The sequence below is a fragment of the Artibeus jamaicensis genome, unplaced genomic scaffold, assembly GCF_021234435.1.
Source record: "Artibeus jamaicensis isolate MK-2021 breed Jamaican fruit bat unplaced genomic scaffold, CSHL_Jam_final contig_233, whole genome shotgun sequence".
Lineage (NCBI taxonomy): Eukaryota > Metazoa > Chordata > Mammalia > Chiroptera > Phyllostomidae > Artibeus > Artibeus jamaicensis.
The window spans coordinates 32,897,521-32,920,532 of NW_026521486.1; the positions used below are offsets into that span (position 1 = coordinate 32,897,521).

The following is a 23,012-nucleotide window of genomic DNA, read 5'->3' on the forward strand; positions in this document are numbered from 1 at the left end:
TGGTCCTCCATGGAGGGAGGAGGTTGGTGGTCAGTGATCACAGCCAATCCTTGTAGCTGACTGGCCTTGATAAATCCCTTCCATTGATCTGCCAACAGCCACCAAGGCTCAAGTATAAGAGGAAGGGGTACTCAGCCCATAGAAAGGGTGCACCTCAAGTACCCAGCTTGGGTGGTAGAGGTGGATGAGCCTTTGAACCTATAGTTCACCTACTACATTAGGCCAGGATACCAAGACAGGGAGTCATAACAGCTCTATCTAAGATATAGGAACAAACACAGAGAAGCTGCTAAAAAAAAACAGACAAAGAAATATGGTCCAGATGAAAGGACAGTTCAAAACTCGAGAAAAAGAACTAAAAAAAAATGGAGCTAAGCCATCTATCACACACAGAGTTCAAAACACTGGTTACAAGGATGCTCAAGGAACTGAGTGAGGACCTAAACAGCATAAAAAAGATCTAGAAGGAAGGATATACTAGTTGAAATAAAGCACTTTTTTTTCCCCAGGGAAACAACAGTAAAGTGGATGAAGCTGAGAATCAAATCAATGATTTGAAACACAGAAAGCAAAAAGCAACCAATTAGAACAAGAAGAAAAAAAAAGAATCATCCAAACATAAGGATATTATAAGCAGCCTCTGGGACAACTTCAAGAGGCTCAACATTCTTATCATGGGGGTGCCAGAAGAAGAGGAAGAGCAAGAAACTGGAAATCTATTTGAAAAAATAATGAAAGAAAATTTCCTTAATTTGGTGAAGAAAATAGGCATACAAGTCCAGGAAGCACAGAGAGTCCCAAACAAGGTGGATGAGAAGAGACCCACGCTGAGGCGCATCATAATTAAAATGCCACAGGTTAAAGATAAAGAGAGAATCTTAAAAGCGACAAGAAAAAAGAAATTAGTTACCTACAGGGGAAATCTCGTAAGACTGTCAGCTGATTTCTCAAAAGAACCTTTGCAAGTGAGAAGGGGTCGAAAAGAAATATTCAAAGTCATGAAAGTCAGGGAACTACAGCCAAGATTGCTCTATCCTGCAAAGCTATCATTTAGAATCAAAGGGCAGATAAAGAGCTTCCCAGACAAGAAAAAAACCAAAGGAGTTCATCATCGCCAAACCATTATTATAGGAAATGTTAAGGTGACTTATTTAAGAAAAAGAGGATCAAAACCATGAAAAATGTAGTGGCAATAAATATTTATCTATCCACAAATTGAATCTAAAAAACAAACTAGGTAAACAACAGAAACAGAGACAGGACCACGGATACAGTGAACATTTTGATGGTTGCCAGATGGGAGAAGTGTGGAGGAATAGGTGAAGAGGTGAGGGGATTAAGAAGTACAAATAGTTAATTACAGAATAGCCTTGACAGTATAAAGTACAATGAAGGAAATGAAGTAGCCAAAGAACTGATACACTTGACCCACGGACCTGGACAACACTGTGGCGATTGCCTAAGGGAGTAGGGGTGTGGGGTGAATGGGGGCGAAGGGGGAAAAACTGGGACAACTGTCATAGCATAATCCATAAAACATATTTTTTAAAAAGAAACACATTATTTAAAATTCCCCTGATCTTTTTTCATGTTCGCTCAGAAAATGTTTCCTATTTAGCTTCTAAAACAAAACTAATTTTAAACAGTCTTGTGACCCTATTATTATCCTCATATCTTTACATGATAATACCATTGGATGAGTGATATATATATACATATATATATATATGTATATATATACGTACTGGTAATACATTATAACAATTACTGATATGTAAATTAAACATTTGCTGTATGCTTTAATCATATTTTAAGTTCTATTTCAGTTGCCCTCCCTTTGGAAATCCCTCCCCAGGGTGACTCACTGAAGACAATCTGTCCCAATAACACTGAAAGCACTTTATCTGTAACCTTTATAGGACTTTATCCTAGAGAATGGATATCTATATTTTATCACACTATAAGCTACTTGGGTACAAAACACCTACCTTTTAACTCTTTGTATTACTCACATTTCTTACTTTAGCTATCAATGCATGTTTGTGGAATAAATGGATGACTAAATGCATGTCTATAAATTTATGCACACACTTCACTGATCCTACTAGACTCTCATCCACTTGAAGACCCACAGTTAACCCAGTTGCTGGCACATAACAAATATTCAACAAATAACAATGAATTAAAAATACAAGTCTAAATGTTAAGCCATGTAGCTTCTTGAAAAGGGTACCTTGCTTTTGGGTGGTGGGCTGTTTGTGCTCTTGTCTGTGTGAATGCTGGTAGGAGATACAGCAGCACCAAGGTTGCCTTGGGATATGCCCGGGAGCTTCCCTCCTGGAGACACCTGCATTGCAGCTAGCTGGGCAGCATATAACTGCTATAGAAGAAAAAGAGAGACAGGAAACATAAAAAAGACCATCAGCAATAAAATGAATGCACCCCTCAGAAAGTACCTTATCCAATGTGGTATTTTTCCTATGGGTATTTTTGCTCAGCGCCTTGGAATATTTTATGAAAAAAAGCTGTCAGCTAAACTTCCATGACTTACTTCAGCACTGGTATGTCCAGAGAGTCCAAGCAAATAACACTCATCCATATTTACTTATTCCCAAAGTCTCTGGGAGGCAGGTATATCATCCTTTGGTCCAGACCTCTTTTTGCTGTATTTTAAATTTTACTCATCATGTTAAAAAGAATGCAGTTTCATATACAAAGTAACTTTTATATTCATGCTTCAAGTTTGGTAACTTCTTTTTTTGACTTGCTGAAATGAGTATCTGTAACAATTTTTTGTGTGTGCGATTGTTAGTTGGGTAGACGTTAACAAAGCTATTAAGAGGGACTGGAAGGAGAGTATTGAAGAACATTATCTGGCCAGTCTACCTATGCTGTTAAAAACTGCAATATTTATCAGAAGTCCACTTTATCTCACAATATGTAAACACAGACAAACCTGAAATTATCTTGAGGATTCAGGTTTTAAGAAATACTGTTTAAACCTGTGATTTTTAATCGCTTTCATTCTACAAAGGGAGATTAATGTAAAGAAAGGTGCAGGAGCAGGAGTGAGCTAGATGTCACAAAGGGAGCAGGGCACACTGTGGAGGCAGTGAGCGATTTAGAAGAGGTGGGAGAAAGGAAGGTGCCCTGAGTGCATGGCCTGGGAAGAATAAAACAGGACCAAATTTGTAGGCTTAGTTCACCTTATAGAAAAGCTTGAAACACAGTTAAATGATTTTAGATTTAATATGCAGACAAGAGGAAGCCCCTGAATGTTTGAGAGCAATAGGCAGGTTGTTTTTAACTAAAGATAAAGCAAGATTATCAGTTATGAGGTTATCAAAATAACCGGTGATCATTTTAGTGATGACTTGCATTTTAAAAGTTACAGTTGTGACAGTGAAGAGGGAAAAATAATTCCAAGTTATATTAACTGCAGAAAAGAAAAAAGAAGGAGAACAGGGCGAATTGTGTAATTTATATAAAGTCTTCATTTCATAGATTTAATGCATTAAAGCATTCTCCTATCATACATTCACATTCACGTATATAGTCATTGGATTATCTTCATGAGGTAGCCAAAACAAATATGCGTATATGTGGATGTATTTTTCCTTTTTGAAAAAGGAAGAAGTCAGAGAAATTTTCTTATAATTTTACATTGTGATAGTAAAAATGCTAGAACCATTCCATCATGGGCTTCCACTAAAATATAGCTAATGAAGTACTTCTTTAAGCATCACAAGCATGATGTACTGTGTCTGTAGCCTGTAACATGAGCCGGGACTGTATTCGGCTTTGCCAGACCTACTCAGGGCTTTCTCCGTGGCACGCACATGCGCACTGAAGCACAGCTAGGCTGACAGTGGACCGACAGCTCCTCAGCAGGCATTCTGGGTGCTGAAACTGTCTGATGGGACGGTAAAGAGCAGCTATTTTAACTCGAACTAGTTAGTACAAATAATAGTACTAACTAATTTGTATAAGTTAATCAATTGCTAATTTGGGAAAATCAGAACAATTGTATTGGGATAACACGACTTTTAACCAGTAAGATACAACTGTGTCTTCTTACAAAGGTAACATTTTACTCAGATATTCTAAGCTAGTGTTTAGTACTTTTCAGTGCTAGGGGTGGAGAAATTTCATAAAACATCCTATTTAAACTCGAAGATAGATTGTTTTGTTGATACCTTGAGATAGTAAATTTCTGCCACTTCTCCCTAATAAGTTATTTCCCCCAAATTGCTAAAAACACAAGTTCTCCTACTGGCTACTAGCCTAGTGCTTAATTGCCATCTGGAGCATGTGGCATCAAAGCATTAGAAGTGACAAAAATATCTATCACTATTTATTCCCTCAAACCATTCATTTATGACTAGTGAACTCCTTGAAGGCAGGGATTATGTTTATTATTTAATGTCTTCTCAGAACATCTTGGAAACAAGAAAAGAAGAAATGAATAAAGGCAGAAATGAACTGCATAAAATTATTTATTTATTTATTTAAAGATTTTATTTATTTATCTTTAGAGGGGAAGGGAAGGAGAGAGGGAGAGAAACATCAATGTATGGTTGCCTTTCGTGCATCCCCTGCAGGGAACTGGCCTGCAACCCAGACATGTGCCCTGACTGGGAATCGACCCGCGATCGTGTGCTTTGCAGGCCCGCGCTCAATCCACTGAGCTACACCAGCCAGGGCTGTAATTTATTTTTTAACAAAACTATATTTCTAGGACATAGTTAATATTTAGTAATAATAGTATCTATATAAATTTTAAAATTTGGAAAGAATTTGACATTGTTTTACTATTCGAGGAATTAGAAAAAAGGCTTACTGGTGATGTTGATAAAACTCATCATTCATTCATTCATTTCATTTACTTAAAAAGGACAAAGAAAATTAATTTCAAAATCATATCAGCATAAAAACAAAAGATAGTTTAATATACTCATTATAGCCATAATCTTAAGTGAATAAATCAATTTGGAACTATAACAGGAAAAAGTGGTAAGATTATTAGAAAAATATATTTTGAAAAAACGATAAAACCAAGACTTTAAGCATATAGATATTCTTAAATATTTTGCAGAAGACAAATGAGAAGTGCCTTATTTCTGATAAATGGATATACATTATTACTGAATCTTAAATATTTATTACTTAGAGAGTAAAGTTATTTAGTAGATGTAAACTACTTTGGGGATCCTTTTTTATTGCTTAGGTCAAAGCTTACTTTTCCATTTGAACTAGAATCTACTATCAGGTGTTCCTTTCATGTGAAAAAAAATGGAATAAAGGCCCAGGTGACAGGACTGTCACTGCATTCTGACAATTACTCAGGACTCAGTAGCTATGACAGTCTACGGTTTGATCCAGTGGCCCCATCTCTCCCTGATGCTGACAGGCAGGGCCATTCGTATTTTAATGAGCGAACAGTGCACAGTAAGTCAGGCCCGCCACTCCCCCTTTGTCCTCACACCCCACGCGTCTCTTCCCCACGTCTCCAACCTCACACTAGATAGGAGAGCTGGGTACAAAAAGCAATGAAAGAAAACAAAAAAAAAAGGACACTAAAGATATGAGTGAAAATGTTGTCTTTCCTAAATGCTATATGATAAAGCATACTGATTCTTTAGGAAAATTTGTGAACTTGTACATTGCCATTGTCAGAATGGAGAGTGCTTGACAGAATGGAAAACCATTTAATATTGTTTTTGCTGAGCTTATTAAAATAATTTTAAAAGTAGAATCACTTTCTCCAACTGATATCTCATATCCAACACCAATACCTAACACAGAGAGAAAAGAGGTATATTGTAATGCTAAATAAATTTTAGATATTTTTATCTTCACCTGAAGACATTTTTTTCATTGTTTTTTAGAGAAAGAAATGGACATAGAGATAGAGATAGAGATGGATGGGCGGTGGGGGCGGGGAGGAGAGACATTGATGTGAGGGAGAAATATTGATTGATTGCCTTCTTGAACATGCCCAGACTGGGGATTGAACCTGCAACCTGGGTATGTGTCCTGACTGGGAATTGTGGGACATTTTGTTCTGTGAGACAACACTCCAACCAACTGAGCCACACCAGCCAGGGCAAATTTTTCACATTTTTAATTTTTAATCCATGAAACCAATGAGGCTCTTTTAATTTAATAACTTAACTAGGTATAGGCCTGGAAGTTCAGGTCCTTTATCACCTTTGGTGATCAAGAAAGCCCTTACTTGGAAATTAGTGTGGCTTCTAATCTCTTGAGCGAGCAAACACATGGAGACCTAAATTTTCAAAAATAACACTAGAGTTAAATAGAGCTAAAATCTCCCTCATTAATATCACCATGAAGTGCAAACACATTCATAGAAATGGCTGGTGATTTTGTTTTTTAAGTGTAAGGACTAAATCTGGCAATAAAAGTAATATATATTTACCATGTTAACCACTTAGATTAAAAAATTTTAATTGTGTGCATTGACCTTTATTATGATTTTTAAGATAGGTACACATGCACTTCTAATTTTATGATATAGGTTAGATGTGATGTGTAAGAAAAGCATTTGTTTGTTTTTTTAAGGGAAAGAACAAAAAATAACATTTGTAAGGAAAAACTTCAGAAAACAATTTCAAGGCTCTGTAAGTGTTATCTTTATAGCTTAATTTCAACTACTTAATGTAACTTAAATGCGGAGTTTAAAGAGAAACTAATGTACTGGAGAAAATCTTTCAAAACATATCAGTATGTTTCAATGTGAATAAATTTGCTTTGCCCATTAGTTTTCACAATATTTCTTCAAAGGAAATTATCAGAGTAACTCCCTAACACTATTCTTCTAATGTTATTCAAGTATATTGTAAAAAAAAAAAAGACAGGCCTTACATTTACTGGATCCCAGGGCAAAGGTGCACACAGAAACTCATATGCCAAATTTATAAAGAATTATATTTTACAAATCAAGTATATTTCATTCTCCTGTCTTGACAAACATACCTTCAAAATACCTGCATGCAAAGAAAACCACAAGATGCCATTTCACAATAGGATGGCTATTATTAAAAAACAAACAAAAATTAAAAGAAAAACCCACCAGACAATAACAAAAGCTGACAAAGATATGGAGAAATTGCAACCCTTGTATATTGCCAGTGGGAATGTAAAATGTCACAGCTGCTATGGAAAACAGTACGGCAATTCATCAAAAAATTAAACAGAATTATCATATGATCCAGCAACCCCTCTTCTGGGTATATACCCAAAATAATGGAAAGCAGGGACAGGAACAGATATCTGTACACCCACACCCAGAACAGCATTAGTCACAACAGCCAAAAAGTGAAAGAAACCTCCGTGTCCATTGACAGAATGCTAGCACTTGTACCCATCAAAGAATTTCCTAGCATGCCAACATGAGCTCAAAAAGTTGATGACTTTTGCTAACCACTAAGGTGACTGCTGGAAAAAAAAAATGAAGATTAGACAGAGCCGACAGGGGAGATAGAGCTGGGAGGAGATGGTTAGAATTCTCTCCTAGCGCATAAAAGCGAGGTGGGGGCTGGAGTGGAACAGCCACTCTTGCTGCTTTGGAGGCTGTAACATAAACCATGGGAGAAGGTGACTGCAGAAAGGCACCTGGGGAATTTGGTAAGAGTTTTCACTTCTCCAATTTAAAGTTCCGCCTGAGGAGTTTATCCCAAGGAAGTGAAAGGAGTAGAGGTCTGGGCAAACCAGGGACTATCCAGTCACTCGGAGGGGCAAGTTCAAGCAGGTATATACAACATAGGAGATTGAGGATCTTTCATATTTGGACACAACTCTTAAGGCAACCTGAGAGCAAGAAATACAACAAACTGAAAAAGGAAGTAGACTCAGATTTGTCCAAATGGAGGAAGCCACAGCAATGGGGCACAGTTTAAAAAACGAACAAATTGGAGCTACCGGAATGTAGGAGTTTCAAAAGCAGGCAATGCAGGAAAATGACCTGAGTGGACAAAACCTCCAAAAGGCTGATGATCAGCTGATATCCAGCGATGAGTTCAAGACTGTGGAGGACAAGCCACAGGGGAAAAATCAGAGTTATCAACCTCAGAAAATGAGTGTTCTACCTTCAGAGAAGACAGGTGCACTCCATGAAAAACATGTCTGAGGAACTAAGGGGCTCGCTGGTAGGGGCTCAAAGGCAGAAACTAATACCGTCATGACCCACACCTCCACATATATATGTATATCACTCCTGGGTGATATTTCTTGGAAAAGCTGGAATGAAATAAAATATTATGCCTGGCTGTAGTACAGTTTTGCCCTTAAAAAGCTATAGGGTGCCAAGTAGCTACTGGGAATATCAGGGGGATCACTTTGTAAAGCAGATGGTTGTCTAACCCCTAGGCTACACATCTGAAACTAATAAAAATTATGTTGCGTGTAAACTCTAATTTTTTAAAAAAGCTATAGTGAATGCATGCACAAAAGCTATAATGCCATCATTGTACAGCTACTATCATCAAATATTAATAATACATGGGCTAACTTTAATATTTCATTCCAAATTCCATCTCACTCACTGTGAAACTTGGAATACTGGGCTATCAGTTAGGAGCAGAGTGTTGAGAGGGAGTGAAAAGGGCCCCCTGGTAAAAATTAAAGAATACATTTGACCTTAAATCTTAAGACCTATTTCACAGGTATGATGCTGTCATGGTGTTTCTGTTACATTACAGACACCAAAGTACATGCATAAGGAACATTTCAAATGTACTGGATTAAAAAGCTTTCTTCATTTTTTTACATACCAATAAATCTTGAAAAGCTAGGAAAAAAACATTTTGACTTTTATAATTGAAGCAGTTCCATAAAGAACCAGATCTATTTGTGAGAGTCATGCACAAAAACACCAACTGATAGTTATCTCTCCTTCTCTCCCTCCCTCCCTGCTTCTCTATTCCACAAGCCATCTCCGTGTACTGCACAGTAATCCATTACAATATGTTCTAACATCTGCCTCCCCATATGATGTATGACCTATTTGATTGACCCTTTTTATGCCGCTCCAGACTTGCTGTTCATGACTGTGGGAGGAGGAACACTGCATCTATCTCTGAGGTCACCAACCAGTAAATACATCTCCATTTGGCAAGGTAAGAAGGACACTCGCAGCAAAGCTCTTCAAATCTTTACATATCAGTTACTATACTCATATCTCTAATTAGTGTTATTTATGGGGGAATAACAAACTGCTGAAATTCCTCTCAAAGTAACAATAAGAAGAGAAATGCTTGTTTACTGGGTGGGGTTGGGGGGTGTTCTCTTGTTACCGAATACTCATCTTTTAAAACAGGAAAGCTGAGCATAATGAGGAAGATTTTTAAAGCAAATACGTACCTTTGCCTAAGTTCACTATTGTGAAATTATTGTTCAGTTTATCCCAATAGATTGTTGGGAGGTGGTGGTAATAGTCTTCACAGTAATAATAATAGCATTTTTCTCAATATAAAAATAAATTATAAATTCATATTAGGCCAGGCAATACATTATTTTGCATATTATAAAAATCAGACTCACTTCCAGAATACATGATTCTGGATTCTTGAAAATATAAGGCACATGTAAGGGAGAGAAAATAAGAGCAATGATTTTCTCAGTGATTTGCAGGGCCAATCTAGAAGTCAGCTTGCCATTACAGGGATCGCCATAACAACTCTGCTCAGGGGAGAAAATGAAGGCTCACAGTCGTTCCATAACTTCCCAAAGGTGATCAACTAGTCTTTTTCCAGAAATCTAAGTATCCCTTATAGTTCTCCTTTATAGGCTGTGCCATACAAACTTGCCACATGGGTAGCCATGTTACTATGTGAACTGGGATTCCCTTACCCACTGGTCAGTGAAAATAGAAATGGTCCCTAAACTTGGAGTTGATGATAACTTCCAAAACCCAAGTTTAGGCTGCAAGAGTAAAGAACTTCTTGAATGAGGTGACAGAACTCTACTCTCCCTGAAGAAAGCACATACCATTCAGGACTTTCCGCCTTAGTTCTGTTTTACTGCTAGTACTAACAGACACCACATATGATGGGTTAAAATGAAAACGACTTCTTCCAATGGGTTCCCCCTTATTTTTTTCACTGTAAACTTTTAAGATTAAGAAAACATTGCATAGTAATATTAGTACAGATTATTTGATTACATAAATTAAGAAAAGTTACTCTAAGTTTCAAGAGAAATATGGACACAGAATAAGAACAACAGCAGCAAAAATAACCATAATAGCTAACATCGAAAAAGCTAATTCTGTGTCAGGTCTGTGCCATACCTGACGTGGTATAAGCCTTCTCAACAACCTTAGAAAATACATACTATTCTTATTTTGTGGAGAAGGACATTGAAGAACAGAGAGAGTAAAAATCATTTGTCTAAATGATTTTGTGACTTCAAGTCAAAGAGTTGTACAAGCCTGGGGAGGGCAATTCTAACAATACATCTGATAAAAACCATATTATCACAGATTTAGGCCAGGAAGTGTCAAGTCTTCCAGAGGATGCTCTTCTCAGCATTTTCATCCTCCTTCCCCTTGACTGTTGTCAGTAAAAAAAAAGTTTGTTTGGTTTTCTTCTCAATTCACAGTGTTGTAAGAAGATGTAAGACAGAGCTATAATGTGCTCAGGCAAATGAGGAAAGGCTTCCCCATAAATACAATTAGTTCAAGTAAAAGTAACTGCACACACAGGGCAGGAAAAAGCACTGGCAGAACATCTTTGTGGTGGCAGAGAACATGACAAGCACAGGGCATTGGAAGGAGGCCACTGAGGTTCCTTGGGGGGAGGGGGATGGCCGGAAAGGTAAATGGGAAGCTCTAACAGCTTAAGAAGAGGGATGACATAATTAAATCTGCATTTCCACAAGGTTAGTCTGGACACAATAAGGAGATTGAAAGGGTTTGTTTCACCTACAACCTGCTTTCAACCAGAATAGCATCTACCTAATCACTTTTTCTTACATAATTTAAAATTGATTCAAAATCAATTGTAGAATAAATCTGGATATATAATTTTCAACATTCTGAGTCTCATTCTTAATTGAATATTTGTTCTTTCCCATATAATTCACACTAAGAACTTAATCATATATTTAAAAAATCTATATTTGGATACAAAGCATAATCACTAAACTTGATTTTTCTAGAGCATTTAAATAAAATAAGACAGAGATATTAAAAAGGAGCCATTTGCACAACCCAAGTCATACATTACTCTTAAATAAATTAAAATAACAAAACACACTCTAGTAGCACCTTGCATTTACAATGTGTTTTGACTTTCATTAGCTCCTTCAATCACAACAGGCTTCTTTTTTAATTGCACAGAACACCTTTCTCATACATCGTCCAAATTGTCCAGAGACATAATCAGCAATTGTAACTTTTGCTTTCCTGCTTTAAATCTACTGATTCACTTAAAATTTCCTTATGAGCACCTATTATATGCCAAGCACTGTTTTAGACACTTACAACCTATTAGTGAAAATAGATCTCTTCCTTAATGAAAGGATTTTAATGTTATTTCCCCAAGTGACTTGCAAGACTTTAATCTTTCATTCTATCTTTCCAGTAGCTATCTAATATCTCCATGACACTACATTTTACTTTTAATTATTGTGAGAGGGATTTCTATAACTATGTTTTTAACATCTGTCAGTGAATATTGCTCTTAAAACAATAAGAGCAATATTGCTCTTAGAATATTTCTTAGAATATTGCTTTTAAGAAAGAACTAAAGTCATTCTTAAAAGTGCATGAGTGAGAGATACATGCTTCAGCATGGGTAAACCTTGAAAACACCACGCTAAGTAAAATAAGTCAGACACAGAGAGACAAACATTGTATGATTCCACTTACACAATGTGCCTAGAATTGGCAAGGTCATAGAGACAGAAAGTCGAAGAGAAATTCTGAGGGAAGGGGGAATAGGGAATGGAGATATTATTTATGGGTACAGACTTTTTCATTGAGAATGAATTCAAAGTTCTGGGAACACTGTGAAGGGATTTTAAAGCTACTGAATTGTACATCTAATGATGTTTAAGACAGTTAAAGGCTTAAAATGATTAAAATTATGAATTTATTGTTATGCATACTTTACCACAGTAAAAATATATATGATGAAGAGGAAAATAGAAAAACATCAGAGAGCAGGCTGACAGCTCTTGGGGTTGGGGGTGAAGCTGGGGCAGGTGGGACAAAGCCAGAAAGAGAAAGAGCTCATGGACATGAGCAACAGTGTAGGGATTGTGGCAGGGAGGTTGCGGGTGGACGCAGAAGACGGTATGGGGAGGATAAATGGTAATGGAAAAAAACATAATAAAAATAAACTTTTCCCCCCAAAAGAACAACCTCACTGTTTTTCAGTACCATATTAAATTTTATTTTTTTACACATTTTTTCTCCTAATTTGCTTCCATGTGTTGGATCATTTTGTACATTAATTCAAGAGAACAGTTTTAAAGGGAGAAAGAAGTACTGTTATTTTGGAAATAGTACTGTTGGAAATAGTCTTAAAAACAATGATTAAAAGTCACCCCAGGCTTTGGAAACACATATAAATAAAAGCAAGGTAACTGATTCTAAATCAACCAAATAAAGTAATGCCCATTTCAAATTAAAGGTGGCTTTGACAGATGCTATAAGATTGCGCTGACCCTTCACTGACTTTGCAAAAGCAAGCATTTTCTGGTCCTACTGTAAAAAGTAGTTCTCTCTTCACTTCCCTTGCTACACCAAAGCTAGCTTCTTTTTCATATTCACATGACTGTTTATGAGCTCAATCCTGTTTCAACTGTCACTCTTTACATCAAGGAAAGATAGATGGGACACACCAACCCCAACCTAAATGACCTTTGGATGTGACAAGAGTTTTAGGTCAGCCTTGCTAAATGGAGGCCTTGGTGTATCGAGACATGCCTTGGGGTGAAATTTACAGTGAATTTATTATCTCCCAATGCCCTTTGGACTGCTTCCCACCATCAAACACCATGGCAGCACTTGGAACAGGAAGAAATACATTAACTGGAATCTGATCGTTTTAAAAGGTTACAGCTGCCCAAATATAATTTAATTTCATACTTGCCCTTTGAGGGTTTGGTGTATATTTTCATTTTATGACTGCAATGATAAAGCTCTTAAGATTCCAGGCAATAAAAAGAGAAAAGTATTTTAAGGGTTAGAAGTCTATTCAGTTCATACTCAATGAGTGAAGTGACAAATTAGCTTTAAAAAAAATCTTAACATTTCTGTCTCTCTCTTTTTTTTATTTGGAACATCTCTTGTTCCTCTCCTGACCCTACACTTCAACATTTGGTTGAAATCAGTTTGTAAACACCAAGTTCTGATCTTTATCAGTTTGAAAATAAAAAAGATGATTAAAAAAATGAAGATCAAGTCAGTCTGATTTAAAGTAAAGATATATTAATGGGAAGTACACATATTTTCAGTAGCGTTTCCTTTCATATAATTGGGACAACTTACCCATTAAAGTATATCAATGCCAAGTTGACTTACTCTTGGTCATGTACTTTTCTAGTCTATCCTACTTCTACAAACTAATGAAAGGTTCACAAAGTCTTCTATAAATGCCACACCATGGCTTTATCAAATTAATTAATAAACATTGCTATTATTATTTTATATTTAGGAAACAAGAGATATGGTGTTATTAATGCCAAAGAAATAATCAGAAAAAAAACCAGACCAAAAGTTCAGATGAAATCACCCATAGTTTATTTTAGCCATTATAACAAAACAAAAAGCCCGAAACCAAATTTTGCTCTTTCCCTTTAACTCAGTATTTTACCAGTGACTCAACATATCTTTAAATATCAATCCAATAGAGTTTGAGGCAACACAATACTTTGGATTTACTGTGAGTAATAAGAAAAGCCACTTAATGAAACTTTTAACCCATACTGGTCAAATGCAGCTTTGAGTTGTGCCTATATGCACACATAGCCATTTATTCATCACTCATTAACTTAGTTAATGAGTATTTCTTGAAAGATATTGAGCTAGTTCCAATGAAGTTTATACTTCAAAAATATTTTAGATTTTTAAGAGAGTACTCCTAACATATGAACAGCAAAACATACAAGTAATTAGCATTTTAAGTATTATAAAACTGAAATATATTGGATAATTATAAATATTAACTACATATTATTAGCAAGCTTTAATTTCATGTGGATATATCACTGTTTTAAAAGTACTTTACACAGTATTTAATCTGCATAACAACCTTATGGCGCAGGCATTAATACCCCCATTTATAGGTTGTGAAAATGGAGCTTCGCAAAGTTACGGAGCCCCCTCACCCCAGTAGCAAATCTAGTGGTCTACTGAGACTCAAATGCTCTGGATCAGGGTGTCCAACCCATGGCCCATGGGCTGTGTGTGGTCCAGGATGGCTATGAATGTGGCCCAACACAAAATTGAAAATTTATTTAAAACTATGTTTTACTCATCGGTTTTCATCACTGTTTGTGTATTTAATGTGTGGCCCAAGGACAACTCTTCTTCTTCTAGTGTGGCTCAGAGATGTCAAAAAGGTGGACACCTCTGCATGATAATGGGAGATAGTACTTACCCTTTATTCCTTCATTTACTTATTCCTCTTTCAGTCAACACATCCACAAAAAGAATCTTACTTCAACACCTTGGACTTAAACATTTCGACCTTCCTTGCCAAGAAAAATGTCAGGGAAAGTGGAATTTGATAACATTTGTAGACTATGAATATTTTTTAAAACACTATAAAACTTAGATTTGATATTTCTATATTTCTAACATGTCCACATGAATTTAAAGAATGAGTAGCAAATGGTGTGAGTGTTCAGAAGAGCGGGTAGCTGGGGATCGCCACCCACCATTTGAGATAATAGGAGTATAAAGCACTGAGAGTAGGCTATTCAATAAAGTAAGTGAAAGCAATTCTTTCCATTTCAGCTGATGCTAAGAAACCAATTGTGCAGTACTTTCTTAGTATAAAAACAATGAGCTGGACTTCCACCTCTCTGTTTTTCCTTTCCAGGAGAACTCACACTTCTTTTAGTACAGTTTGAGAACATCCCGATTCTAACTGGACAGTGGATAAAAATAGGCCTGATGTGGTTTTATGGTCTAAAGGACTGCCTCTACCATTGATGTTTTCATGGCATTATTTGATTTTATTAATAGAGAAGATAAATTATGGATGTTACCAATGCTATTTAGAACAAAAAAAGTGGGGAGGGGGAGCCAGATATATTTTCTACTCTTTGCCATTTGGTACTCCCAATTCTAACTCTCAACTCATCTGCTCATATCTAGTTACTAGTATAAATGTTTAGCCAACAGCAAGTACTTCTAAAGAAGGTGCTTCCTTTATTTTCATAATTGTGAGAAAATTTAAAAAATTAGCTAGAGGCCCAGAACTTTGATAAACAAGAGAAAGGAGAAAATAATTTTAAAAAAGAGGCATGGTAAAAAGAGGTAGAGAAGGATTAATATAAGAGGGTAGGTAAAAAAAAGCAAAAGTTAAATGAAGAAAAAAGATATCAAAGTAAAAAAGTGAGAAGGAAATATTTTCAAGAAATAAAAATAGAAAGGGAGATTTTTTTTTTGGCAAAAGGTTCCTATTTTAAAATGTTTAGCAGCCTTAAGGTCCAAAAAGTTTATAGTTTCTAAACAGCTGGCTGTGTGATTCAAAGTTACAGAGCACTCAGATTACTGCTATAAAGGTATTCCTACATCAGAGTGTTATTTATTTCCAGATAGCCCTCCTTCTTTTGTTGCTATGTAGTTTATTGGGTAATCTAGCACTTGTCTGACATGCTCATCTTCTTTTTCATCCCATGGAGATGTAATGGGAATAATTAAAACTTTCTAATTGAATCTTCAGAGCTAGCTTGACTATTTTTGACTATTTTTAAATCTATAAAGCATTTCTTTAGAATGCCTCAGATCAGTGATTGCCTCATCACCCTTCTTTCTTGCTTTCCTTGACAGCACATGAATAAATGTTTTCATGAATCAGAGAAGTCCACTTGTAAGTTGTAAAGGCTCCTCCTGGCTACTTTTATTAGTGCATCTTTTGCTTCATTTTTCCCTTCTTCCATGATATATAAGTAGGGCAGCTGTACTTATATGCATTTTTAAAACAAGAAAACCTGTGTACTTGCCAGGTTAAATGACTTGAGATCAGACACATGCATCACTGCAGAGACAGGTTGGGACTGGAACCCTTATTTGTTAAGCTGCATTTGTTGACCTATTTGGAAGGTTAGAGGGATCTTGATAGTTAGGCCAACTCCTTTGGCTACCTTTATTACACTCTACCTATCCATCTTGCTGGAAAACTCTCCTTAGTGTAACAAAACACTACAACTTTCCAATAACACATGGCTTTCCCTGCAAAGGGAAAAGTTTGCTCCTTTCATAAATATTCCTTAATGTCATAAAAGCAAAGATGTTCCAGTAACTCTTATGGAATGAAAAAAAAAGATTGAGAACTTGTGTACTTTTAGGAAGACTTGAAACATAGATTGTTTTGTGTGATCTTACATGTAGAACAAAGATTTTTATAATGAAAAGATATTTTATTTTCATAAAGATTTTCTACTTGCACTAAATGTGGGGGTGTGGCTGCCAAAATTCAAGTTTGAGATGTACAGCTCAAACTTGAATTAGATGGGTTTCTCCATTTTCCATATACCTTTGCATTATGTGACATAATTGTTATACTTCAGAGAATTATTTGCTGAATTGAAATATGGAAGAATTAACAAATTCTTCCATACAAATGAGCCTAATAAGGCTCATTTCTGATAGTGGGAAATCATGAGTCCGGGAGCAAATGACGAGGGTGATGATAGCAGCTAATGATGTCTGAATACTTCTGCTACACAAAGCATTTTGTATGTACTATCTCATCTGATCTTCAAAGTAGCTTTATCATGTAGGAACAATATTATCACATTTTACAGGTGAAGAAACAGACCAAGAGGTATTCAGTATCCTGACCACAGACACACACAAATAAGGTCTCTTATCACAAAGCTCAAACTCATAACACACTATACTATACATAAAATACATACATACATAAGTACTTATATTATACATAAGTTCATTTAAATAGTACTTACTTATAAGATTTATTTTAACATTTTAAAATGTTTAAAACTTTTCGCCCCTTTCAAGGGACGAAAAGCTTGTCATCTAAATCTTCTAACTGGTTGCTGTACCAGTATACCGGTATACTACTAAGTAGTTAGTTACAAGGCAAAGATATAACCTATGAAAATTAGGTTTTTGATGGTTTCATAACATATTTAATGCTATCTTCTGTCTAAAGTGACACTAAAATAACCAAACTTAAAATTACTCTGGAGGTAAACCAGCTGCAAAATGAACCGAATCAAGATGAGGATAAAAATGAAGAACATTTAAGAGCCTTTGCATTTTTTTATTGCTTAGTTACATGTCTTGGCTGATCTTCTATATGCTCACCAAATGTTTTAGCTATACTATTTCTAATAGTTAAAAATTTCTTTAAAACCAAATAACTAAATTCAGGGGAAAACTAGTCCTCTGAAAACTACTTAGGGAACACGCTGGAAGTAGTAGGCGTTGCAGAGCATGCACAGTATAGTCACATTTCAGGGGGAAACATCTTAAAACACCTATAACAGATGGAGGCTCTATATTCTGAGTCATTCTACCTTATTCCCAAATGGAAGTCACTGTGATTTGAACTATCACTATTCCTTTTTCCATTCGATGTTAAAGAAGTCCTACAGTAATGGGGAGAGCAAGAGGACATTGCTGCGTGTTGGAGGCATTAATTATGCTAGTCCAATGCTCATCCCTCAGACCTTTGGGGAGCATACTTTGACTCTGTTCCTCCATCCTTCCCATCTATTTTCTTTGTCCAAGAAGTTGGGTAAGAAAAAAGAGTCTGGCCTTAAGGGAAAGGTCAGGATTAAGAAAATGGAATAATTAAGAGTTTGTTTCCCTCTTACCCTTTATTTTTATGCCCTCGGTTTGGCAAGCCAATACTGAGAAACTTCCACAGGAAACAGTAAATTTGAAATATGCTGGGCTGGCTTAAGCTTTTTATCTAAAGGAATCGAACAGGGCTCTATTTTCAACCCTCGTGAAGACACTTGCCAACCAAACACAACTCAAAATTGTAATGTGTTTTTTTTTTCTCCTTGGTCTTTCTCTTAGAACAGTCATTCATGACTGCAAAATCTTATCTGCATGATTATATAATGATCTTTGAATACTATCTTTCTTCTAAGAAGCAAACGAAATATCAAGAAAACTTGTGATGTAAACAATCTCACTTTGAACCTTCTATGAACAAATAGATATGAAACAGCACGCTTCTCTGTTGTTTTGTTTTTGGAATTCCTTGATCTTTCAATAGCTTCTCACAAAAGAATTAATTCACAGAGCACAATCACCGAACTCAGCAAAATGAAAGCAATTCAGAAGGTTGCCATTGTTACCAATATGCAAATCCTACCCATTATTTTATTCATCCTTAATTTAATAGTCTAAATGCAAAAATAGCAATTTCTCTCCCTTCATTTTCCCCAAAATAACTTAGAAATAATATATAAATATAAGCATTTATTTTTAAAGATATCATGTTAGAGTGGGAAAAAGCTAGATTTAGTTTTCAGTTCTGAGGATTCCAGGCACATTTCTATTACTGTCTGATTTAGGTCACTACTTAGAGTCTAAATTGTCTCATCAATAAAACTAAGGAGTTGGAATAGAAGAAGCATTTTTGAATTTTGTTTTACCAGCAGAATCTTTAATTCCAACAATCTTAGCCAATAGAAATCAATCTATAAAACAAATAAATGAATGGAACTGTTTGGGGTGCTTAAAGGCCCTGAACTTCTTTAAATAGTTTGAAACAACTGTTTTCTACAGTCTCTGGGGTCCTTTGCATTTCAGATATTCTTGTAAGAACGGGAAGTTGTAAGACTTTCTTCCAGTTCTATCCCATATTCATGCTCAATACATCCTCTTTCATTTCAAGCTTCTCTATTACAACAAGTATTCTAACTGACCCATCTGCATTCCTTATGATGCTTAGCTTAATAGCTTACAGAGAATATTTGCTGAGTAAAAAAAACTCCAGGATACTATGGGGTTTATAGAAATAATCTGCTTCCACATTTAAGTTTGAAACCATAGGAACTACTTCTTTAAATTCTTTAAGGAACTACTTCTTTAAATTTCTTCTCATAATGCAAGTTTACAAATTTTCTCAGATTTATATGAGAAATAGCTTCACTGTACACTGTACAATAAGGTCTATGTCCTTAGTATATATTCTATTAACATATCTTTAAAAAGAGTCAGATTTGAAGGGTTATACCAGAAAATCTTATATTCTTTATTTTAAAATATGTACATTACATGAAAAACTTCTATGTGAATAACTTATTTTAAATTTTATACAGTATTTATTTAGAATAAATTGCAGGCAGCTTATAGAGACAATTTATTTACATTATACCCATGGGAAAATAGGACTCAACAGGAGGCATTATTTTTAAGATATATATATATACTGAGATAAAGAGTGAACAACAGCAAAATATAGAACACTATACCCCAGATAACTGCATACTCAGGGATTTTTGTTTTGTTTTGTTTTTGATAAGTAAACTCATTATCTCCCATAGATTCCCGTGATGGGCCTTAAAATTATGCCACAGAGGGGAATACAATTATTTCCTCATAAATAAGATGATACGTCTCTATTTTACTAACTTGCTTTAGATGTTGCCCTGAAAAGTAAAACCACAGAAAAAAGATCTACTAAATTGCAGTCTGAAAGACTTCCTTTAAGCAATAAAAAACAGTTTTAATACCAGTTAGTAACAGTTATAAACTAACTAATAGTTCTAAGCATTTATTATTACTTATCACATAGTATTTGATAAACGGCAATTTACTCTTTTATTGCTCTAAGCACTTTCTGTATATTATCTCATTTAACCCTCATAATATCAATTATACCCACATTTTACAGAGAGGCAAACCAAGGCATGGAGAGGTTAGGTAACTTGCCTTAAGTCAGAACTAGTAAACAGGAGAACTATATGATCTAAGGCTAAACAATTAGGTTATAATGACTCTCACTAATAGTGAGCCTTGAAATATTGATCTAAAGATAACGCCTTAGTAGAATAAAAACTTTTACTTTAGCCTTCATGTTATCTTCCCTCTAATTATCCCCTCCTGAGAGACTAAATTTTTTCTGTATATAATCAATTAACTACAAAGAAGTCTGTCCTGCGATCACCAGTTGCAGTAATGCAATTTACATGTTCCAGTTTCATGCTTTGAGATGTAGCCATAAAAACAATGGACACTATTCAACAGTCTTCTAGTTCCTACAAACACAGCAGTTGTCTCTCTTGTCTTCATCTGGGCTCTCTAGGCTCAAGATTCTTATTGGTCCTGTTAAGCTGATAATTTTACTTACATACAATTTTTATACTAAGATTGAATTCATCTTCATAAAATACTCCTTGAATAAATTAAAGGATATAGGTAATATAAACTACATGTTCAATTAAGTTGAAGAAAATTTTCATATAAACACAATCTATAAATCTGAAAAATATTAGTTGCTCTCTCTTTTTACATATAGCCAAGATTAGAATATTAATTAGTTCTGTTTCCCCTGATTAAAAAAAAACTGCATACTTTTAACAGTTCAGTAAATTGGTATTGTTCTTAGTATTGCATCTACTGTTGGCCTTGAGCCTAGCAATGCTTTGATGTACTATAATTGGCCCAGAGACATTTTAGGGTAACCTAACCATGTTTTGCTTAAGAGAAGACAGAATGCCATCAAGGAATTGGCATGGCCTTGTGACCAGAAATCCTGGCACTGACAAATACTCACATTACCCCAGTGTACAACACAATAGAACTTTGAATATAATTTTAGAATTTACCATTTATTTGATTGGTCATTACAATAAAAATGTGTACTGTGGAAGAAAGAACACACGTGGACTGATGTTTCCATTAGCATGTATTGAGACACTATAAAACAGCTGGAAACAAACAAATACAGAAATAGCATGAAAAAGACACTGCTTGTACTGTCTCCATTGTCCAAATGTCAAACAGCTCCCAGGAACCCTGGGGGTGGTAATAGCTATGGATGTAGCTCCTACCAGGTCCTCCCTTAAAGGAGATTCTTGAACGCGGCTGGGTTCTGACTCTGCCCCAAATGGGCTTAGAAAAGTCAGAGAAAAATGTTGGCTGCACTTTTTCAGGCCTATTTGCATATGTTCTTTAGTATGCAGAATGTTTCTGTATATAATTTAATTGTTGTTGGTTTTTTTGCCTCTATTAATACACATGCAAATGACTCACACTTGCAGCTGTGCTGTATTAATCATATGTGTGCTTCTGTCTGTCTGCCCTACAGGCTCAGGGTTGAAGGGAGAGGAAAAGAGGGGATTCATTCTTTTAACCTGCAAGAAAAGTCACTCATACAGACAAAAGTCCAACAGCAAACAGTACTCCAGGGTTGCCACTAAAGTGAGGAGCAGTGGCTCATTTTTCACCCTGTGTGGAAACAACTATGACCTAAATGTTAGGCTGAATAGTAGAATATGCAGGTAGGTAAAGATGAATACTTTACAAGTATTTATCCTTGTAAGTAATGCCTTCAATATCGAACTAAAAATCCTCATATCCAGGCCTCTCCATATGGTTATTTTTTTCTTATTGATTTTCTGGGTGTTTCTCTTGGTAAAGAGAAAATCAGTCACTTACAGTGCTATGGGGATTAAGGAACATTTATCTGTGTCCTATCATAATTATTGACCTCCTTCTGAGGTCAGAGACTGGCAGGAGGTTGATAACAAGGTGAACTTTGGCTTTTCATCCACCTTGATGTTACTTTCTACCAAATAAAAGCTTAACCCATTTCCACTATGACACCCATGTACCTTTGATAGCTATGAAGAAAGACTGATTTCAGTTGATATTGTGTACCATTCATTCTCCACCGTGGTCACATGTCATCTCCAGTTTCCTCCATCCCAGAAAATGCATATGATTGATATTACTGGTTACTGAAACTGTACACCATGTGATTTCATTTATGACAGCTTGTAATGTTGAATCTTGATTCAAACAATACTATTTTAGATTTGAAAATAATCCAGCTAAAACTATTAAACAGATAACTGATTCAATACAATTCTTGAATGAATATTACTTGCTTATTTTGAGTTAACTATAATGACTCAAGAAGAATCTGCATCTTTTCTCCCTTTGGTTTTCACTGTTGATCTTGGTTGGAGTGAACATTTGGGCTTCCTATAGATAAAAGAGGCAGCAACCATCTTTTGGCCAATACAAACTCAGTATTTATAAAGTAATAAATGAGTGAATGGATATTTTCTTCTAATTCTGAATCTTAGAAACCTAGTTAAAAATTAGAAATAGTACACTGCACCACAACCATTACTAATAAAAAATTCATGATGCATCAAGTAATGTTCAAATTGATAACAATAACAATGAGAGATAAATGTAAGATGGGTTGTGGCCATTGTTCACTTTTATTGATTAGAAGGAGATGATATGCATACCTCATTCTGTGTAGTCACAAAGATCAAAACGTTTCAAAGTGTGACTTTATTTTTCTTAAATAATTCTACTCAGTTTTTAATATTAAAGTGAAGCTAGATTAGGTTTCTACATAAATTAATCCTTCTTCTTTAAAAAGGGACAATATCAGGATCACAAATGTCAAAATTATCTTTGGCTTTTGGAAGAAAGTTGGAAGAGGAGACAATCAAGAAAAGAATGGGGAGTATGAAAAAGAAGGTAAATGCAGTATAAGGGATTGTAATTGGCTAGTTATAATTTTCATAATACATCCTTCCATTATTTAGAAATAATTTACTTTAGTGTTACATTGGTGAGGTGAGCC

General features: G+C 35.5%; 1 protein-coding gene across 14 annotated transcripts in view; it reads right to left on the bottom strand.

Moving 5' to 3' along the window:
* Window positions 1–23,012, bottom strand: part of SOX5 (SRY-box transcription factor 5) — a 929,786-nt gene that overhangs the window by 75,602 nt on the left and 831,172 nt on the right. For all 14 annotated transcript variants that reach the window (XM_037144816.2, XM_053661997.1, XM_037144815.2 and 11 more), the window contains one exon: window positions 2,234–2,380. In XM_037144816.2, coding sequence (XP_037000711.2) covers window positions 2,234–2,380 — 147 coding nt within the window. The remainder of the gene's footprint in view (window positions 1–2,233; window positions 2,381–23,012) is intronic.